At 46.4% G+C, this 18,183-nt stretch overlaps 1 protein-coding gene across 2 annotated transcripts in view; it reads left to right on the top strand.

Annotated features, from left to right (window-relative positions):
• PAH (phenylalanine hydroxylase) overlaps positions 1–18,183 on the top strand; it is a 173,225-nt gene that overhangs the window by 124,688 nt on the left and 30,354 nt on the right. For both annotated transcript variants that reach the window (XM_085886580.1, XM_085886579.1), the window contains exon 8: positions 6,444–6,513. In XM_085886580.1, coding sequence (XP_085742706.1) covers positions 6,444–6,513 — 70 coding nt within the window. The remainder of the gene's footprint in view (positions 1–6,443; positions 6,514–18,183) is intronic.

Below are 18,183 nucleotides of genomic sequence, written 5' to 3'. Positions count from 1 at the left end.
CCCTTACCGGTTCTAACATACGGCCTGCCAGCCCTCTTTGTGCCCTTCAAACAAACCGCATTCGAATCACCTCATATGTTTTACCGTTACAGTTCTTGATCCGAGCAGATCCTGGAGCTGCGTCCAGCGGGCACTGCCCACCAAGTGTACAGTTTTCACCTAACTAGGGCTCCCTGTCTTAGGTGCCCTATACGTGCAATTTCCACGTACCTTTAGCTGAACCCTTGTGATCGCTGTACACCAAGTGGAGTCCCGCCGTCCACACCGCCAGCATCAGTCGCATCCCATCCTCGTCGCCAATTGTTATGACTCTTCACCCGGCCGAGTAATGACAGAGTCGAATGAGGGTTCTCGAATGATACGATTTATTTCAGAAGATGGCACTACGCATGCGGAATGCAGCCCAAAGGCCCTTCAGTCAGGTGCCCCCGGACCACATTGAGATTCTCACTTCAAAACAGTTGTATATATAATCACACAAAAGCAGAAATGGGTGTGGACTACAAGTGTGTGCTTAAGGGATAAAGAAATAAAGAAATAAATGCGGCAGTGGGCTTCTTTCCCCCCTCCCTAGGGGCCCTCAGGGAAGTTGGATCAGTCAATCCTCAGATTCGCAACCCAACAGTTCATCTTGCAAACTAATAACTTTCTAAGACTCCTACACCCCTACACTGGCACCTGCTGATAGCAAAGGCGAAACTCTGGTGATGACTAAGAACAGGAATGTGTGGGATATCAGCATACACAGTTTTCCCAAGGACATGCTGTTGTGCAGCTGCAGAGCCATAAAGGGTTATCAAAGACATAGTGAAAACAGCATGATACATTTAAAGCAACATTTTAAAGCAAGGTTTGAATAATACACAATTACAAGCAAGGTTAGAATCCCGACAGCTGATTAACACACAGCTAATGGTCCAAAATATGACCACCTAGCATATCATCATAACACTATCCACCTACAAGGCCATTGCCCGTAGCATGATGAAGTGCTGCTCTCCTCTCTAGGCTGGCTCTCCTGCCTCACATCTTACTCAGGTTGATGCCATAGAAACCAAGGCTTTCTAATGCGTTGGAATCTCCCGTGATGAAGCTGAGTGTGGGCCTATCACTTCATCATTGCAGACAGCTCAGTGGTCTCTGTCTTCTCCCACCTCCTATATGTGATCTTGCACCCTCTGCTCTTTCCATTCCCCCCTCCCCCCACAGGTTTCTTCAGGGCTTACACTGTCCACCATCAAGCCCCTTCTGGTGAAACTACCTAAATCCAGGATCACTGCTCACCTCCACTCATTTGTTCCTTTTTTTCCCCCACCTGTGGAACCAACTTCCACATATTCTTCAAATTCTCTCCATTAGGTCTTCAAGACAGCTGTTTGCCACCATCTCAGATTGTCCGCAATCCAAAACCATGATCTTTTCTACCCTCGTTAACCCACCCCAATCCCTCCTCATTACAAATTTTGTGTTTTCCCTTCTGAGAGTTCACTTCTGTATCCATTATAGTACACCCCATGCAATCTTCTCCTGCCCCCTCCCCCCATTTCTCCCCACATTGTTTGTCCCTCTGTCCCTCTGTCTTGGCCATCAATCCTGCTGTTGGTGTTTCCCCCCTCTCTCTCTCTCTCTCTCTCTCTCTCTCTCTCTCTCTCTCTCTCTCTCTCTCTCTCTCTCTCTCTCTCTGCTGTTCCTTTTGTCCTGTTTCATCCTGATCTGTTCAGTGTACGAGTACTAACTCTTCCACGAGCCACGACTATGCACACAAAAAACATCACTAGAGGAAGGCTAAACTGTGTTAGAGCACAAAAACTTGTGAAAGAGACAGCAAATAATCTCTCATGTTTCATCGATAATCGCCAAAACGGTCTGAGATTGAACTTTTAAAGCCTGGTGTTGGCTTAACAGTTAAGGTGGCTGTCTTAATATCTTTGGTCTTGAGTTTGAGCCCCTGTTTGTCACGTTAAATAACACCAGGTGGGCTGACCCAGCATGTCATCCTTCTGAGGTCGGCAAAACAAGTACTGACTTACTGGTAACAGGGGCACTGCATTAGCAGCATAACCATGTTTCTACAAAAAAATGATGCAACCAGCAACCACAGACTGCATATGAATTTTTACCCTTGCTGAAGGATTTGGAGAGGGTATTGATTGCATTTGGGTCTGTTTGTTTGTCTGTCTGCATGTCTGTTTGGCCTCACAGAACTTTTGTATTTTTCTTTGCAACCGCTTATCAGATTGAGACAAAATTTTCACTTTTGGTGTGACGACTCGTGCAGAATTTTATAATGATAATTATGATCTCATAGGTCATGTGGTGTGGCAGCCATATTGGAAAAAACTGAAAAACTTTGGACCTCTGTATCTCTGAAACCACACCAAGGAAAAATGTGAAACTTGGCATGTAGCAAGTACTCTTGGCAAATGAGTGTGATTTTTATGAGGTCATTATTGCATATGTATAACGCCACATCCGATCAGTATGAAAATTTTTGAAGGTCATCTAGGGATAAAATGGTCCACAGAAAAACAACATTCATGATGTCATCGGTCACGTGATTCGGCAGCCATATTGTTTAAAAAATAAAAATAAAAACCTTCAAAAATATTCTCTGAAATGGCTGAAAAGATCGAGGCGAAACTTTACATGTATGATCGCCTATCCATGAGGAACAAACGAGTCGCATATATATGACATCATAGGTCACAATGTTTGGCAGCCATATTGGAGTTATCTGAAAACCTATAAAAGAACTCCACTCAAAAGAAGTCCCGGTGAGGGTTTGCAATCTCTGATTGCTCGTTTTTCTTGTTTTTTTATTTAGAATCTTTCCCATTTTTTTTTATTGTGGGGTCTGTGATCTATTACTAAAAGGACAAGCTTCCGTGTGTGTGTGTGTGTGTGTGTGTGTGTGTGTGTGTGTGTGTGTGTGTGTGTGTGTGTGTGTGTGTGTGTGTGTGTGTGTGTGTGTGTGTGTGTGTGTGTGTGTGTGTGTGTGTGTGTGTGTGTGTGCGCGCGTGTGTGTGTGTGTGTGTGTGTGTGTGTGTGTGTGTGTGTGTGCATATCAAGCTTGAGTCTACATCGTGTTGGATTGAGCGATGAAATAGTAGGCCATGCTAACAGCTTGGCCAAGAGGTTCGTGAACATGCATAAATAATGTAATTGATTCTCTTGAAAACCAATTTCCTCATTTTACTGATGACGACACATTCACACTTGTGAATGGCTGGCTGCTGCTAAACGCTTTTCGTTTGACCAGGGCAAGATGAATTGCTGGTCGGATACTTGGAACATGATGTTCAATCCTGGCAAGTCGCACATTCTCACTCTCTCGCCACAAAGATCAGCAATCAAACTATCCAATATACTTCTCTGGAGAGCCAGTGGAAGAGAAGCAGTCCCTGGAACATCTTGGCCTCACTGTGTGTCATAACCTTTCATGGTTGGATCATATCTCCAAACTATCATCAAAGGCATCCATCGAGCTGTCTTCCTTGAGCCGCACTGAGCTCATCACAGTGTACAAGGCTTTCATACACAGATCCCTGCTCTGGGCTGGTGCTGCTGCTTCCTACACCTTGCTCCTTTTGAGGCACTTGGAAACAAGGTCTTCCACACCAATGATATATGGATAGAAGGCAGATTCCCAAGGGCTCTTACTATCCACCAGTGTCAGGTTGGAGGGGGAGGGGTGGGTGTGGTCTCTATTAACAAGATTATAACTGGCCTTGCTCCTCATGCCCTCTTCCATCCCTGCCTCCTCCATACCCCTTCTACCCTCCCAGGTCACATGCATTTCTCAACAAACCCTCATCTGTTATCACTCAAAGTTCAGACTGGTTGCTCACCTGCATTCATTGGTCCCCTTATTTTTCAGATTGTAGAATCATCCCAGTACACCCATTGTTTCATCCTTATAACAGTCTTTTAAATATGCTGACCATCACAACCTCATGTGGTCAGCTATCCACAGCCATCATCTCTTTTATACAAGCTTAGACCCTTGTAGAGACTATAAATGCTGTGCAACAACCAGCTTAACATCCTAATCCAAAGGACGAGTGCTCCCAGGTGCAGCATCATCACCCCTTATTGCACCAGGACTATGCAGAGTGTCATCAGGGAAAGGGCTCCACAAAGGAGGAGGGTGGAGTGGGGAAAGTGACTGCAGCGGTCGAATTATAGCGGTGAACCCGAGATACTCTTCCAGTATGCCAAAGGACCGGCAACCATTACTGAATAAGAGATTACATCGTATCTGATGGTTCTGCTGTCTTCCTTAATGGACCTAACCAGTCTGAAATGACGGACAGAGACACATGCATATCTGTCGAGACATCTCAAAGACGAGCATGCCACCAACTAACCTATCTTTCTATCCATTAGCTTACAATATTTGGATTTCAATGGGGGTCTTTCATCCAACTGCTAACTGGGTTAGTCTGCTTAGCTCCCAATATCTGATCGAATCTGGCTTGTTCAAATTAATTTGAGAAGAATGGAATGACAATCGGTTAAGGAAAACGGAGTCTGCGATTTGAGGAGGAAGGGATGGGTGTGTGGTTTGGAAAAGACAAAAGATGAGGTTGGGAAGGAGGGAGGGAATTGAAGTTGCCAAATGAAAATTCCACTATTTCACAAATATAACATCGCTCAGCAGAGGAAAGTTCAAGCCTGACATTTCAGCGACAAAGTTGAAGAAATATTCACGAAATCCATAACTTTCTCGTGGACGACGACAATCTGATGCACCGCAGCGCAAGGAGAGGAATTGCAGCAAGAACAGCAAGAGCAAGGTCTCAGCAGGTGTAGTAAAGCTTAGTCAGTGGAAATAATTTACCATTCGTTGTATACAATGATATCGAACATTGCATCAGAGCAGTGGCATCGTTAATCGATGTGTTCCTGCAGGGAAGGACACACATCCATTGTTGGCCCGTCATGATGATCATCTGCTGGTGCAGGAAGAGGCACTGCCGAGGGTCCAGCGAGGAGTCTGGTGGAAGCGAAAGGCTCACAATTGGCGTCACATTTTTCCAGCACTTAGCGACGGCATATCCTGGCGTCTGCACTGTGTTCACTGTGTTCTCAATAACCAGATTATGCACCGACGACTGTCGGGCAACGTTGCCTGCAACAGAACCGATGCGAAGACACAAGACCATGCACAGCCGTTATTCCCAGCGTAGATCAGCGAGTCCAGTGCGACATAGAAGTAGTCAAATAAATTAACAGCGATTTAATTGATCCGTTAAATGGTTAATCATGGTAAAAGGACCAAGTATAAAAATTCCGTCAAAAAAAACATTTGAGAAACATAGTAATTTTGTAGAGCGTTTAAAAGTCAAACTGCTAATCGATCATGGGGTTTTTCACCTTGTCCTTCGTGGATTCATATGATTCATAAAAGGTAACTGGAATCCAACATCGATATTAACTGTGTCGGCTTACCACATGTCTATGTCACAGGAAGGTAGTTATGGTGCCCGGAAGGGAGGCATTAAGTGTTTGGTCGTGGTGTCCCGCTTTTTGAAGATTTTTTTTTTCCTTCCATTTAAAAAAAAATGTATGAAATTATTTAATTTTTCCCCAATTTTTAATTCCGTAATTGTTATTTATTTATTTATTTATTCCATTTTCAATTACTTGATGTTTTCCATTTTCAAATAGTGTTTAATTTTTCAATTATTTGACAATTTAATGATTTATTTTTCCAATTTTCAATTTCTAAAATATTTTCAGTTATCTTTTATTTCAAATTTTCAATTATTGAATTTAAATGTTTTTAAAAGTGTATATTTTTCCAGTTTTCAAATTTTTTAAGACGTTCAATAATTATTATTATTTTTTGTCATTTTTGACTTTCAGTTAAAGCTAAGATTTTCCAATGTAAACTAAACTGGCAATGAATCTCGTACTGTGCAATGGATTTCATAATTATTCGTCGTTCCACCATCTTTCTCGTCTCGCTTGCTGCCATCTTGGTTTTCAGCAAGTGCGTTAAGGCGGGGAAACTTGTCATCACCACTGTTACCATTGAAGCTGCCATTGTAAAAACAAATTTGTTCAAAAATTATAAATCTGTATATAAATGGAGGTCCAGATAAAAAATGAACCACCCTCGTATACTGTATATTTATATACAGAAATAAATGAGGAAATAAGAAAGGATAAATAAGTGAAATGAATGAATAAATATATAAGCAAGTTAAATGAATAAAAAATTGAAACTGTACATATAATTACTTGCAGAAAGAAAGCAGTACATATTATGGGTCCATTCAACAGCCATCATGAAATGCCAAACTGTTTTGGGATGAGAGAATGGATTGATGACACGTAATGTACAACAAATTGTCTATCAAATGTTGTCTCTGCCTGTTTGATGTGACATTCCGAGCACGCTTGACCTTTTCAGTTCCCCTTCCCATTCGTTCCCCCAGGGACGTGTGCCACGAGCTGCTGGGTCATGTGCCCCTCTTTGCCGATCCGAACTTCGCCACGTTTTCCCAGGTACATCTGATATACAAATTGTGTTCTTAAAAACACACATTTCTCTCTACTCAATGACAAGTGGGCTGAGGATATCGCGAATGAAACGATCTCCGACAAAACTTTTATTTTCCACGTTGACCTAAGGCTCATGGCGAACCTTGTACATAAACCACATGCATGACAAATACATGAGCAGTCATCAATGTATTCTCATTTTTATGAATTACAAGGATATCAGTAGACGATGGACAAATACTTGGTATATATGAACCTGGGTTTGAACATGCGTTCCCTGTACAGAACGATTGACACGTTCAGATGGGAACGTGAACAATCCAACCCATCGAGTAATCCTTTTATTAGACCTTTCACAAAATGCTGGCAGGATCGCTTCGGGCTGTGTTTGCTCATCTATGAGCTGTGTAGCCTGGGTTCAAATCCCAACCCAGTTATAAACAGTCACCCGGGTGTTTCACATGCAGGACGAGGAATCAATGTGCATTGTCCATTGGAACAACATTAAGCCGGGGGACCCATCTGCCATGGTGCATTCATCATTGCTGGACGTTGAAGATCCTAATATGTCATTCGCGAAGAGCAGGCAAGTTATTGCCAGAACCCTGAGCAAATTACAAATTCTTTCCCAAATCGCCTTCAATTGAACATCAGGCTTCGCCAACCGGTTCATGAATGACTTGGGTCAAAAAAAAAATATTCTCCAACCAAACCCCCAAGAAGGTGAAATCATTTGGACCATGGAGGAAGTGGAGGTAGTCCTTGTCACTCATGTTTTTTAAACAATTAGGGAGGGGTGAAGATTCAGGACGACAAGTGAAGTACCTGTATATACTTTACCTGTTGGTGCTTACTATGTTATTTGAGATGTTATAAATTATTTTAAAGGATTAGAGTCATTTTGAGATTTTAAAAGAGAGTAATTATGATGGAGGTTGTGTTTCATCCAGCACACAACATTTTTGAACTTCTCCATTCGGGTAAACGTTATCGTTCCCTCAAGACCAACTGTAACCGCTTGCACGACAGCTTTTACCCAACTGCAATCCACACCCTTAATTAATCGTTGTCCAAAGTATTATGAGTATCTAAAGAATGGTTATGGATATTTTAAACCATGCCACAAATTTCATTCTCTCATTTCATTTCAACACCAAAATGTTGTTTAGGGCTCTCTATTCACAATGAATCTATGTCTATCTATCTGAATCTATTTCTTATTCAATGTAATGTTTAAGCACGCACTTTCAAAGTGCTTCTCATGGTATGCGCAATATATATATATATATATATATATATATATATATATATATATATATATATATAAATATATATATATATATATATATATATGTGACAATCAACTCATTATTATTTTATTGACAATTATTGTCCCCTTTATTATTATGATTATTATTTTATGGACAATTTTCATATCAAGCACCCCTCCTCCCTATTAACCTTTCAGATTCTTTCAAATATATAATACGAGTTAAAGTACCCAGCGTTGCCTGGGAAAATTCAATTAAACATGTATTTAAATATTTCCTGCATGACAAATTGGGGAATGTTGACCTTATGGTTTTGTATGTATTACCAATCTTTGACATTGCAAAATGTGCTTGGAATTGTATTGAAATGCTTCATCTTCTAAAGGTGCCCAACATGATGTCCCTAGGGGCTGATTGTCTTGCACGTTGATCCTCAACCTGAGCCTGTGTCTGCTCTTGAGTCTGAAGTGACCTGTAGACTGCCATTTTCATTGCATCTGATTTGTTTCTGCCCATCAGGTGTCTTTATTTTGGTGCCATTTGGCAGTACTATATTTGGAATGCAATTAAGTTAGGTTAAGCTATTTCTTAACAAAAGTGTTCCCTTGAGAGTTCCTTTGAAAGTTGACTCGAAGACAAATTCAAAAATAACTTGGTTGCCCCAAGACAGATCACTTGCACGCAAAGTTTGTTTTCATGATGTGGGAATGCAATTTTTTTTTTTATTAAAAAAAAATTGAATTATTAACATCAGTAGTTGAACCCGTGTAATTGCCGTGCAACAAAAGTGGAGGGTTACAGATGGGGAAACATGAACATAGTGGTGTTATAATAAATCCTGAAGTGCAATGCTCCCTAAATGGGTCCTTTCCAGAGCTATCTGTATTAGCATGAGTAAAGCCACCAGAAGTGCTCCGGCGGGCATGTTATCATGCTGATCTCCATGACGCAGTCGATTCAAGTTTAAAAAAGCAACAGACTGATCGGACAGAGACGGGGAGGATTGGAGGTAGGGGAGAAACGTACCAAGGGAATACATAAATATACAAATTATTAGCTTGCATACATATGACTTCAACATATAGTCTTCACAATACATATTACTCGATCACTCCCAGGAAAAACCCAGGCAGTGTAAAAGCAACATACTTACTCGAGGCCTGAACACGGAAGTGTTTTAATATACCTGTGTAAAGCAGCTTTTTTTTTTTTAAACAATAGGCACTTGTCTTAACACTCACAATTAAATTTGTGTTGTTGACAACAAATCGCTACAACCTCAACATACGATCTTCAATATATATACATATATATATATATATATATATATATATATATATATATATTTTTTTTTTTTTTTTACTCGATTGCTTCCGGGGGGGGGGGGGGTTGGGGAACACCAGGGAGTGAATAAGCACAAGACCTGATCAAAACCTATAAGGCAATTATCTGGTTTTATCTGAGGTCAAATTTTTTTATCCAAACATAGCCCTCGACTTTCCTCTGGATGAAAGAAGAGGCCATGTAAAGTTTTTAGTTGCACTGGTTCCTGCAGAGTCTGAATACATAAACGAACAAACAAACACACAAACAAACAAACTTTCATATATATATATATATATATATATATATATATATATATATATATATATATATATATATATATATATATATATATATATATATGTATTTGACTAGCAGGGGTACCCGGTGTTGCCGGGCAACACCGGATGCCTCCTCCATCTCACCCTTTTCTTGACTCACCCTACCCCTTCTCCTTCCTCCTCCCACCATATTCCCTCTGGACTCCCACCCCACCCCTTCCCATGCCTCCTCCCACCCCTTCCTCCTCCCATTCTAATCTAATCCCTCTGGACTCCCACCCCACCCCTTCCCATGCCTCCTCCCACCCCACCAATATCTCCTCCCACCACAGTGCCTATGCCTCACCCCTTCCCCTGCCTCCACCTGCCCCACCCATTCCTCCTATGACAGTCCCTCTGGACTCTCACCCCACCCCTTCCCTTCCCTCTGTTAGTTATCAAGTGCAGTTGCTTGTGTTCAGATTCAAGTTTCTTGTGGAATGCTTGCCAAGTGGCTTAAGTACTCAAGCAAGCACTCCATTCAAAACCGTTCATCAGGAACGGCTGTTTTAGCAAGCGCTATTGAGCTGCTTGGTAACTGAACACACCCCTGGACATCTCGATGGCATACAGTCCATACAAAACACTGACAAATGGACATTAAAAAAAAAATTAAAGATGTCAAATATTAATCATTAGTATTTTCATTGTTCTGAAAATGTACCTTGTTCAGTTTTAAAATGTACATAAACTCAGAGGTGATGTTGAGTTGTATGAAAGTGAACGTGTACATTTCATACAACTTTAAAGTGTACGTACGTGAACACAACTTCATTAAGGTGTACATGTCCACGAGAAATATCTCTCAGGAATTTCCTTGGTGGCCTCACGACTAATTAATTATGTACGCAAGGATTTCACGACCAAGCCAATTCTAATGATAATATTACATATACATCAGTTTATTTATAAGCCTTGAAAAGTTGGGCAAAAACCAAAAGTTTGTTTATTTTAACGAAATATCACTATTTTCGTTCCTCTGCATTTGAGAATTAACGAACCTTCATTGGGCCATCCAAGTATGTTAGACCGCTGTTGCAATCGCTGCGGGAGAAACATAAAACACCTCGTTTGAGTTGGAATCAAAATGTACCTTTGTTTCCTCAAAACGGTATCCTCATTTAATGATAGAAGCTGTGTTGTTCAGTTTTCAAATTTACATCAGAAGCCTATAAACAACCAAAGCAATGCAGAGTGAAAAAGATGGAGGCAATTTCTGGATGGCTGGAAGGAAAGGAGTGGCCTGGCTAATGAGTGGTGCTTGTGACTGGGGAGAGAGGTGGAGGCGTCGCTGTGCTGTATCACGTGATTGGGTTTTCGGAGATCATGCCTCGCCCGCTAGGGGTGGCAGGAATGTACATCCGGACGCGCAATAAAGCAGAGTTGATGCTGGCAAGCTTGCTTCTCGTGTTCCACTGCACCTCGTACACTCTAGTTGGTGACGAGGATGGTTGAAAACGGACATTTGCCCGTTTTCGTCGGAGACGACTTCGAATTGTTTTCGGAGCAATTGGGATGCTATTTCCACGCGAATGATGTGGTCGACGAGAGCAAACAGAAGTCGATCTTGCTCGCTTTGCTTTCGGCGGAGCATTATCGACTACTGAGTGATTTGGTGGCGCCGGACAAGCCCCGTGATGACGGGCTGTCGTTTCGGGACATTGTGGAGAAGATGAAAACACACATGGCGCTGGAGAAGTCATTACAGCTCGCTCGATACCAGTTCGATAGCCTCTCGAAAGGTGCAGAGGAACGCGTCGCCGATTTCGTGGCGCGGATTAAGCATTCTTCCGTGGCCTGCAAGTTCACGGCGGGGGAGCGTCCAGCGCGGCTCAGAGATCGTTTTATCGCTGGTTTACAAGATGCGAAGATGGTTTCAGCAGTTCTACGGCTGAAGGGTGAAGCCATTACATTCGACTCGGCGGTCAGCATGGCTACGGTGGTCGAGCAGACTCGCGGGGATGTTCGGGCCATCACCAGCCACGCGGGGTCGCGAGCACCCCGGGACGCGCGCACGACCTTCGGTGCGGGTCGGACGTCGCCGCGCGGCCGCACGTGCGGCGAGGTGACCCCACGGACGTGTTTGGGATGCGGAGGTCGACACCTGCGCCGTGCGTGCCCGTATAAAGGCACCGTGTGTTTAAATTGTCACAAGGTGGGTCATCTGAAGCGGGTGTGCTGTGGGGCGCCGGCCACCGTTAGGGTCATGGACAGCGATGTGCGAGGCGACCCGGGGTGGAACCGGCGGCCGTTGTTGAGCCTGTTTTCAATTGGCCCGGCGGCGGCGCACCCGATGACGGTGGAAATCGAAGTGAACAAAACGCCGATCACGTTTCAGGTCGATACAGGAGCGGCTGTATCGATCATAGGTGAACAGACCGCGCGTAGACTCAATGGCCTGAAGCTTATCAGGTCCAACCTCACACTGTTCACGTACACCGGCGAGAAGATAATGCCAGTCGGGATGGCAGACTTGTCTGTGCGGTACCAAGGCCAGGTCGCCATGCTTCGGGTGTACGTCGTGCGGGGGTGGGGACCGTCTCTCCTCGGCCGAGATTTGCTGGCCCACATCAGGCTAGACTGGGCCGCAGTTCACCTTGTGCAACCCGTGCCGAGCAGGTGGGAGGATCAGTTGGAGAAGATTCTTCAAAGACATCAAGGGTTGTTTTGCGACGTCCTTGGGAAACTCAAGGGCATGGAGGCAAAACTCTTCCTGAAGGATGGGGTGGTTCCTCGTTTTTGTAATCCATGTCCGGTGCCGTATGCCCTGCGGGACAAGGTCAAGGGTGAACTCGATAGGCTGGAGGCTTGTGGAGTGATCGAACGGGTGTCGTACTCAGATTGGGCCACCCCGGTTGTCACGGTGCTGAAACGGAATGGAGACGTCCGATGTGCGAGGAATCTGTGAGGGGGTAGAGCATCACCTGTGGACAGGTGATTCTCGTCCCGCTTACAGGGGAATTCGCGCATTGCGTTCATCCAAGCCCATCCCTCGGAGCACTGCAGTTCGAGCAGAGAGTGGTAGGCTCTTGACAGAGGAGTCTGAAGTGAAGGCCCGCTGGGCCGGTTGCTTTGAGCGGTTGTACCAGGCTGATCCCCCAGCTGTCGAGTTGGATGTCAAGGGTGTTACAACCCCTGTTGCTGACCCTCAAATCAACTGTGGTCCACCTTCGCTTGTGGAAACACGGGCTGCGGTGAACCAGTTGAAACGGGGCAAAGCTCCAGGGATCTGTGGCATCCATGCTGAACTTCTCAAGGCTGGTGGAAGTGCTGCACTCGTGTTGTTGCATGCAGTTTTGTGCTCTGCCTGGAACACAGGCATCATCCCAACTGACTGGAAGAGGGGGCCTTGTTGTCCCTCTCTGGAAAGGGAAGGGTGATCGCCAAGACTGCAACAACTACCGAGGGGTGACGCTGCTCTCAGTGCCGGGCAAGGTCTTTGCTCGGATAATTCTTGATTGGGTTCGCCACCATCTGCTTGAGCACCAGCGTCCGGAGCAGTCAGGCTTTACACCAAAGAGGTCAACGATTGACCGTATCCTTGCACTTCGTGTCCTCACCGAACGCAGACGAGAGTTTCGGCAAGGGCTGCTTGCAGCCTATGTTGATCTCTGTAAAGTGTTCGATTCAGTGAATCGGGATGTCCTCTGGAGGATTCTTGGTCTTCGTGGGGTGCCACCAAATCTGATCGACCTGATGTCTGAACTCTACTCTGGTACTGAGATGGCTGTGAAGTGTGGTGGTACCATCTCTGACTTATTTCCAGTTGTTACTGGAGTTCGTCAGGGGTGTGTACTGGCCCCCACACTTTTCAGCACTTGTATGGACTGGATTTTAGGGGGATGTCGTAGAGATCAAGCTGCAGTGCATCGTTTGGGAATGTCAAGATCTCGGACCTTGATTTTGCAGATGATGCAGTCATCTTTGCGGAGACTTTAGACATCTTTTTGGGGGCCCTCGAGGTGCTGAATGAGGAGTTGGACCGCTGGGGTTACGGGTTTCTTGGGTCAAAACTAAGATCCAGGCTTTCGGTGACATCTTGGATGCTGCTGTCCTGTCTGTGTCTGTTTGTGGTGAGGATGTTGAGGTCGTGGAGAGATTCACTTACCTTGGCAGTGATATTCATGTCTCTGCTGGCTGCGAGTCAGAGGTCATTAGACGTCTGGGACGGGCCTGGGGAGTCATGGATTCACTGGATCATGGGGTGTGGCGCTGCCGGTACCTGTGCGGGAGGACGAAAGTCCGAGTCTTCAGGTCCTTGGTACTTCCAGTCTTGCTCTATGGATGCGAGACTTGGACTCTGACCAAGGATCTGAGACGGAGACTTAATTCCTTTGGTACCAGGTCTCTTCGGAGAATCCTTGACTATCGCTGGTCGGATTGTGTCCAACGAGCGGTTGCTGAGAGATACTCGGATGAGATTTGTTACCTGCATAGTCCGTGAGCGTCAGTTGCGGCTGTATGGACATGTGGCTCGTTTTCCTGAAGCTGATCCTGCTCACCAGATTCTCTCAGCGAGGGAGTCTCATGAGTGGAGGAGGCCAGTGGGCCGACCACGTGCCTCGTGGTTGCAGCAGGTTGACCATCATCTCAAGGAGATGGGGATGGGCCTGGCATCTGCCTGGGGGATGGACAGACGGAGGCCCCTGGAGTACCGGCCGAAAGTGGACGCAGCGACGCGTTGTTCTGGCACATGCTCCCATACCTGACCTGACCTGACCTGAGGTCCGATTGTGTGGGGACTTCAAATCCACGGTTAACCCAGGGCTCAGCGTGGAGCAATATCCACTGCCGTCAATCGATGAAATATATGCACGATTGGCGGGGAGTCAATACTTCACGAATCTAGACCTGCGTGATGCATATTTTCACCTGGCGTTGGATCCTGGGAGTAGCGAGCTTTTGACAATCAACACGTGTCAAGGACTCTATCGATATACCCGACTCTGTTTTGGGATTGCTTCGGCCCCAGCCTTGTGGCAGAAAGCCATGGATCAGGTTTGCATTGGCCTGCCCGCTCAGACCTACCTGGACGATGTGCTCATTGCGGGGAAAACGGCGGACGAGCACCTTGCAAACATTGCCCAAGTGCTGACAAAGCTAGAAGCGTGCGGCCTGCACTTGAACAGGGACAAGTGCTCGTTCTTCAAGCAGCGCTTGGAATACCTCAGGCACATCATCACGCCGGAGGGGCTGTTGAAAGGTCCTCGGAAGGTGGAAGCGATTCAACACATGCCACCGCCTCGCGACAAGACGCAGCTGCGCTCGTTCATTGGTATGGCCCAGTATTACCAAAGGTTCGTGCGAGGGCTCAGCTCACAACTTGCGCCGTTAACACTGTTGCTCAGGAAGGACGAGCACTGGGCTTGGGGGCCTGCATACCAGGCGTCGTTCGACCACGTCAAGCGGCTGCTCACAGAGGATCTGGTCCTCGTGCACTACGAGCCTGCCGTCCGCTCCTATTGGCATGCGACAGCTCTGCATATGGCATCGGGGCAGTGCTCTCCCACAGGATGGACGATGGTTCCAAGCAGCCTGTTTGTTTTGCATCCCGGACCCTGTCCGCAGCAGAGCGGGGATATGCCCAGATCGAGCGTGAGGCTCTCAACCTTGTCTGGGGTGTGCGGAGGTTTCATCAATACCTGCTGGGGCGGCATTTCACTTTGCAGACAGATCACAAACCACTTCAATTCATCCTGAGACCCGAACGCGGGGTGCCGGTGGTAGCGGCCGCGCGAATACAGCAGTGGTGTCTGTTTCTTGGTGCTTACGATTATGATATTCAGTTCCGAAGCACCGAGAAGCATGCTAACTGCAATGGGCTCTCATGCTTGCCGTGTGCGGAGGGTCCAGCTGCGTCTGAGTTGGCTGACCGGGTCGATGTGTTTGCGCTGGGCCAGGTCCAAAGCGGGCCGGTTACGGCCAGACAGGTCGCGGTGGAATCTGCTCGTGATCCGGTGCTCGCCCGTGTCGTCCAGGCGATTTCTACGGGGAATTGGAGCGATCTGCCTTCGACACCGGCATTTCAGCCTTTCGCGTCACGCGCATCGGAGCCGTCGTTGGTCCAACGGTGCATTATGTGGGGAATGAGGACGGTGATTCCACCGAAGTTCAGGCAGCGGTGTTTGGAAGAACTGCATGTCAGTTACCTTGGCGTCGTGAAGACCAAGAGTCTTGCTCGTAGCCTGTTGTGGTTGCCGGGGTTGGACAAAGACATTGAGCAGGTGGTTATGCGTTGTGCCATGTGCCAAACAGATGCTGATATTCCGCGTTGAGCTTCGGGACTATGGCCTACCTCAGACAGAGCCTGGCAGAGGGTCCATGTACATTTTGCAGGGCCGGTTAATGGCAAAATGTTTTTGATTGTGATCGATGCATTCTCTAAATGGCCGGAGGTTGTAGTAATGCAGCATACATCAGCAAACATTACAGTAGAGAAACTGTGGACGATCTTTGCTAATAAAGGGTTTCCGGAGATCCTTGTCTCTGATAACGGTCTGCAGTTCATCGCAGGTGTATTTGATGAGTTTATGCGCCAAAATGGTATTCACATCTAAGGTCCGCACCGTATCATCCTGAGACAAATGGGCATGCTGAGTCGTTTGTTAAGATGTTGAAACGGGCTTTGCATAGGGGGCGGGGGGGTGTTGCACCTGTGCAGACGGTGGTCGATGTCTTTTTGCTCCATTACAGGAACGCAATTCATCCTGTCACGGGTGATTCGCCTGCTATTCGTCTCTATGGACGGGCATTGCAGTCCAGATTGGATTTGCTGCGACCTGGAGGGTCGGGGAGTGGGACGGTGTCGCGTCCGACGCGGCTGCGCGGCTTCGATGTGGGACAGCGAGTAATGGTGCGTGATTATTTCCACAGTTCCAAATGGGTGCCGGCTATCGTCTCTGCGGTACTGGGGCCGGCGAATTGCATGGTGCGGACTGATGGTGGGGAAGTGTGGAAGCGGCATGTGGACCAAATGCATGATCGCTGTCCAGCATCACCCCCCCCGCCACACCCCTCCCCCCCCCGGGCCGAACGATGTGGGACCCCCACCTGTAATGTCGCCGGGGCCAGACGTTGTATCGCCAGGGCCGGATGTGCCAACGCCCACGGGGTCTTTGCCTGATTCTGTCCTACCCGGGGACGTCGGGCAGGCTGGTCGGCCGGGGGCGGTTGTTATTGCGGATGGCGCGAGTCCGGCGAGGGTGTCACCTCGACCGAGCCGGGAGGAATCTGAGCCTGGGCTGTCTGGCGGCGCTGCCCGTCCAAGGCGGGTCAGGGTGCGGCCGCGGTACTTGGAGGATTATGAGTGTTGATTGTTTTTGGTTGGTCATATTATGATTGTCCTTTCATCATTTGACTTGTCATTTTACGAGGGGAGGAGTGTGCTGTATCACGTGATTGGGTTTTCGTATATCATGCCTTGCCCACTAGGGGTGGCAGGAATGTACATCCGGGCGCGCAATAAAGCGGAGTTGATGCTGGCATGCTTGCTTCTCGTGTTCCACTGCACCTCGTACACTCTAGTCGCCTGTAGAATGAGCATCACTTATGACCCAACCATACACAGACCCACACATCCACCCACCCACCTTCCACCCCACAGACACAAACTCAGCTTTATATATTACATACGAGCATATGCAACCCATTGCTTAGCTGATGGGAGAGAGAGAGAGAGAGAGAGAGAGAGAGATAGAGATAGAGATAGAGATAGAGATAGAGATAGAGATAGAGATAGAGATAGAGATAGAGATAGAGATAGATATGTGAGAGGGGAGGCATAGAGGATGAAGGAGGGGGTGCTGGGGGGGGGGAGGTAGGGAGAGTGACACCTCACCAAATGTTGCTATTCACTGCGGAGGGAGGGTGTGTAAGTGAGTTAGAGAGAGAGACAGAGACAGAGGCAGAGACTGCAAGAGAGCTACAGAGATGGAGGAGGAGTGCTGTATCTTATTAAGAGGGGGGAGTGAGGAGAGGAGGGGACAGAGTGAGAGAGCATGGGGTGGGGGGGGGGAGGAAAAAGAAAGACAGGTGAGAGGTGGAGGTGCAGTTAGCAAAGAGAATGATATGTGACACTTAACGACCGAACAAAAAAAAGAAAACATGTCAGAACAGCTACACAACGACACAACAGAGTTTGTGAAATAATCCGCTGGCACATCTGCAAAAACTTTGATATTCCAGTTCCAGAAAATTTGTGGAAAAATGAACCAAAAGCAATCACTGAAAACATTAAAGTTCCGGTTCCGGTTTTGGAGCAGCGAGAGGTCTCCTTCGGGGCTCCCTGCTGACGTTCTCAAAGCTAAATTTCCGGTTGTTATTTGTCCCGTTTTAACTGTTTAATTTTCTCACCTACATGTTACTGTGTGTTGCTAGTTCGGTTTTGTTTCAAAAATCGTGCTATTTTGTGAGTATTTTTGTCGACGTTCTTACCTGTGCTTGAGGCCTAGGCCTAGGCTTGAGGCCTACCGGTTTTTTTTCGATCGTTTTTTTTTGTTTGTTTGTTTTTTCTCCCCATTACCTTCAATTTCTATCCTCCCCATTACCTTCAATTTTGATCCTCCCCACTTTCCAAACATCCTCCATTCTCCCAACTAATCTCTTTCTTATCTAAAAAAAAAAAAACAAAAAAACAAAAACAAAAAAAAAAAACCCTACAACAACAACACGCTCACCTTCTCCCGATTCTGCTTCTTCTTCTTCCTCTTAACCTCCTCCTCGTCTTCTTCCTCGATTTTTTTTTTTTTACACTTCCATGA

Source organism: Eptatretus burgeri, chromosome 6, assembly GCF_056783735.1.
Source record: "Eptatretus burgeri isolate ZD-2024b chromosome 6, Ebu_testis_v1, whole genome shotgun sequence".
In the NCBI taxonomy this organism is placed as follows: Eukaryota; Metazoa; Chordata; class Myxini; order Myxiniformes; family Myxinidae; genus Eptatretus; species Eptatretus burgeri.
The sequence above is the reverse complement of the archived record's forward strand: the minus strand, read 5'-3'. Positions and strand labels throughout refer to the sequence as shown.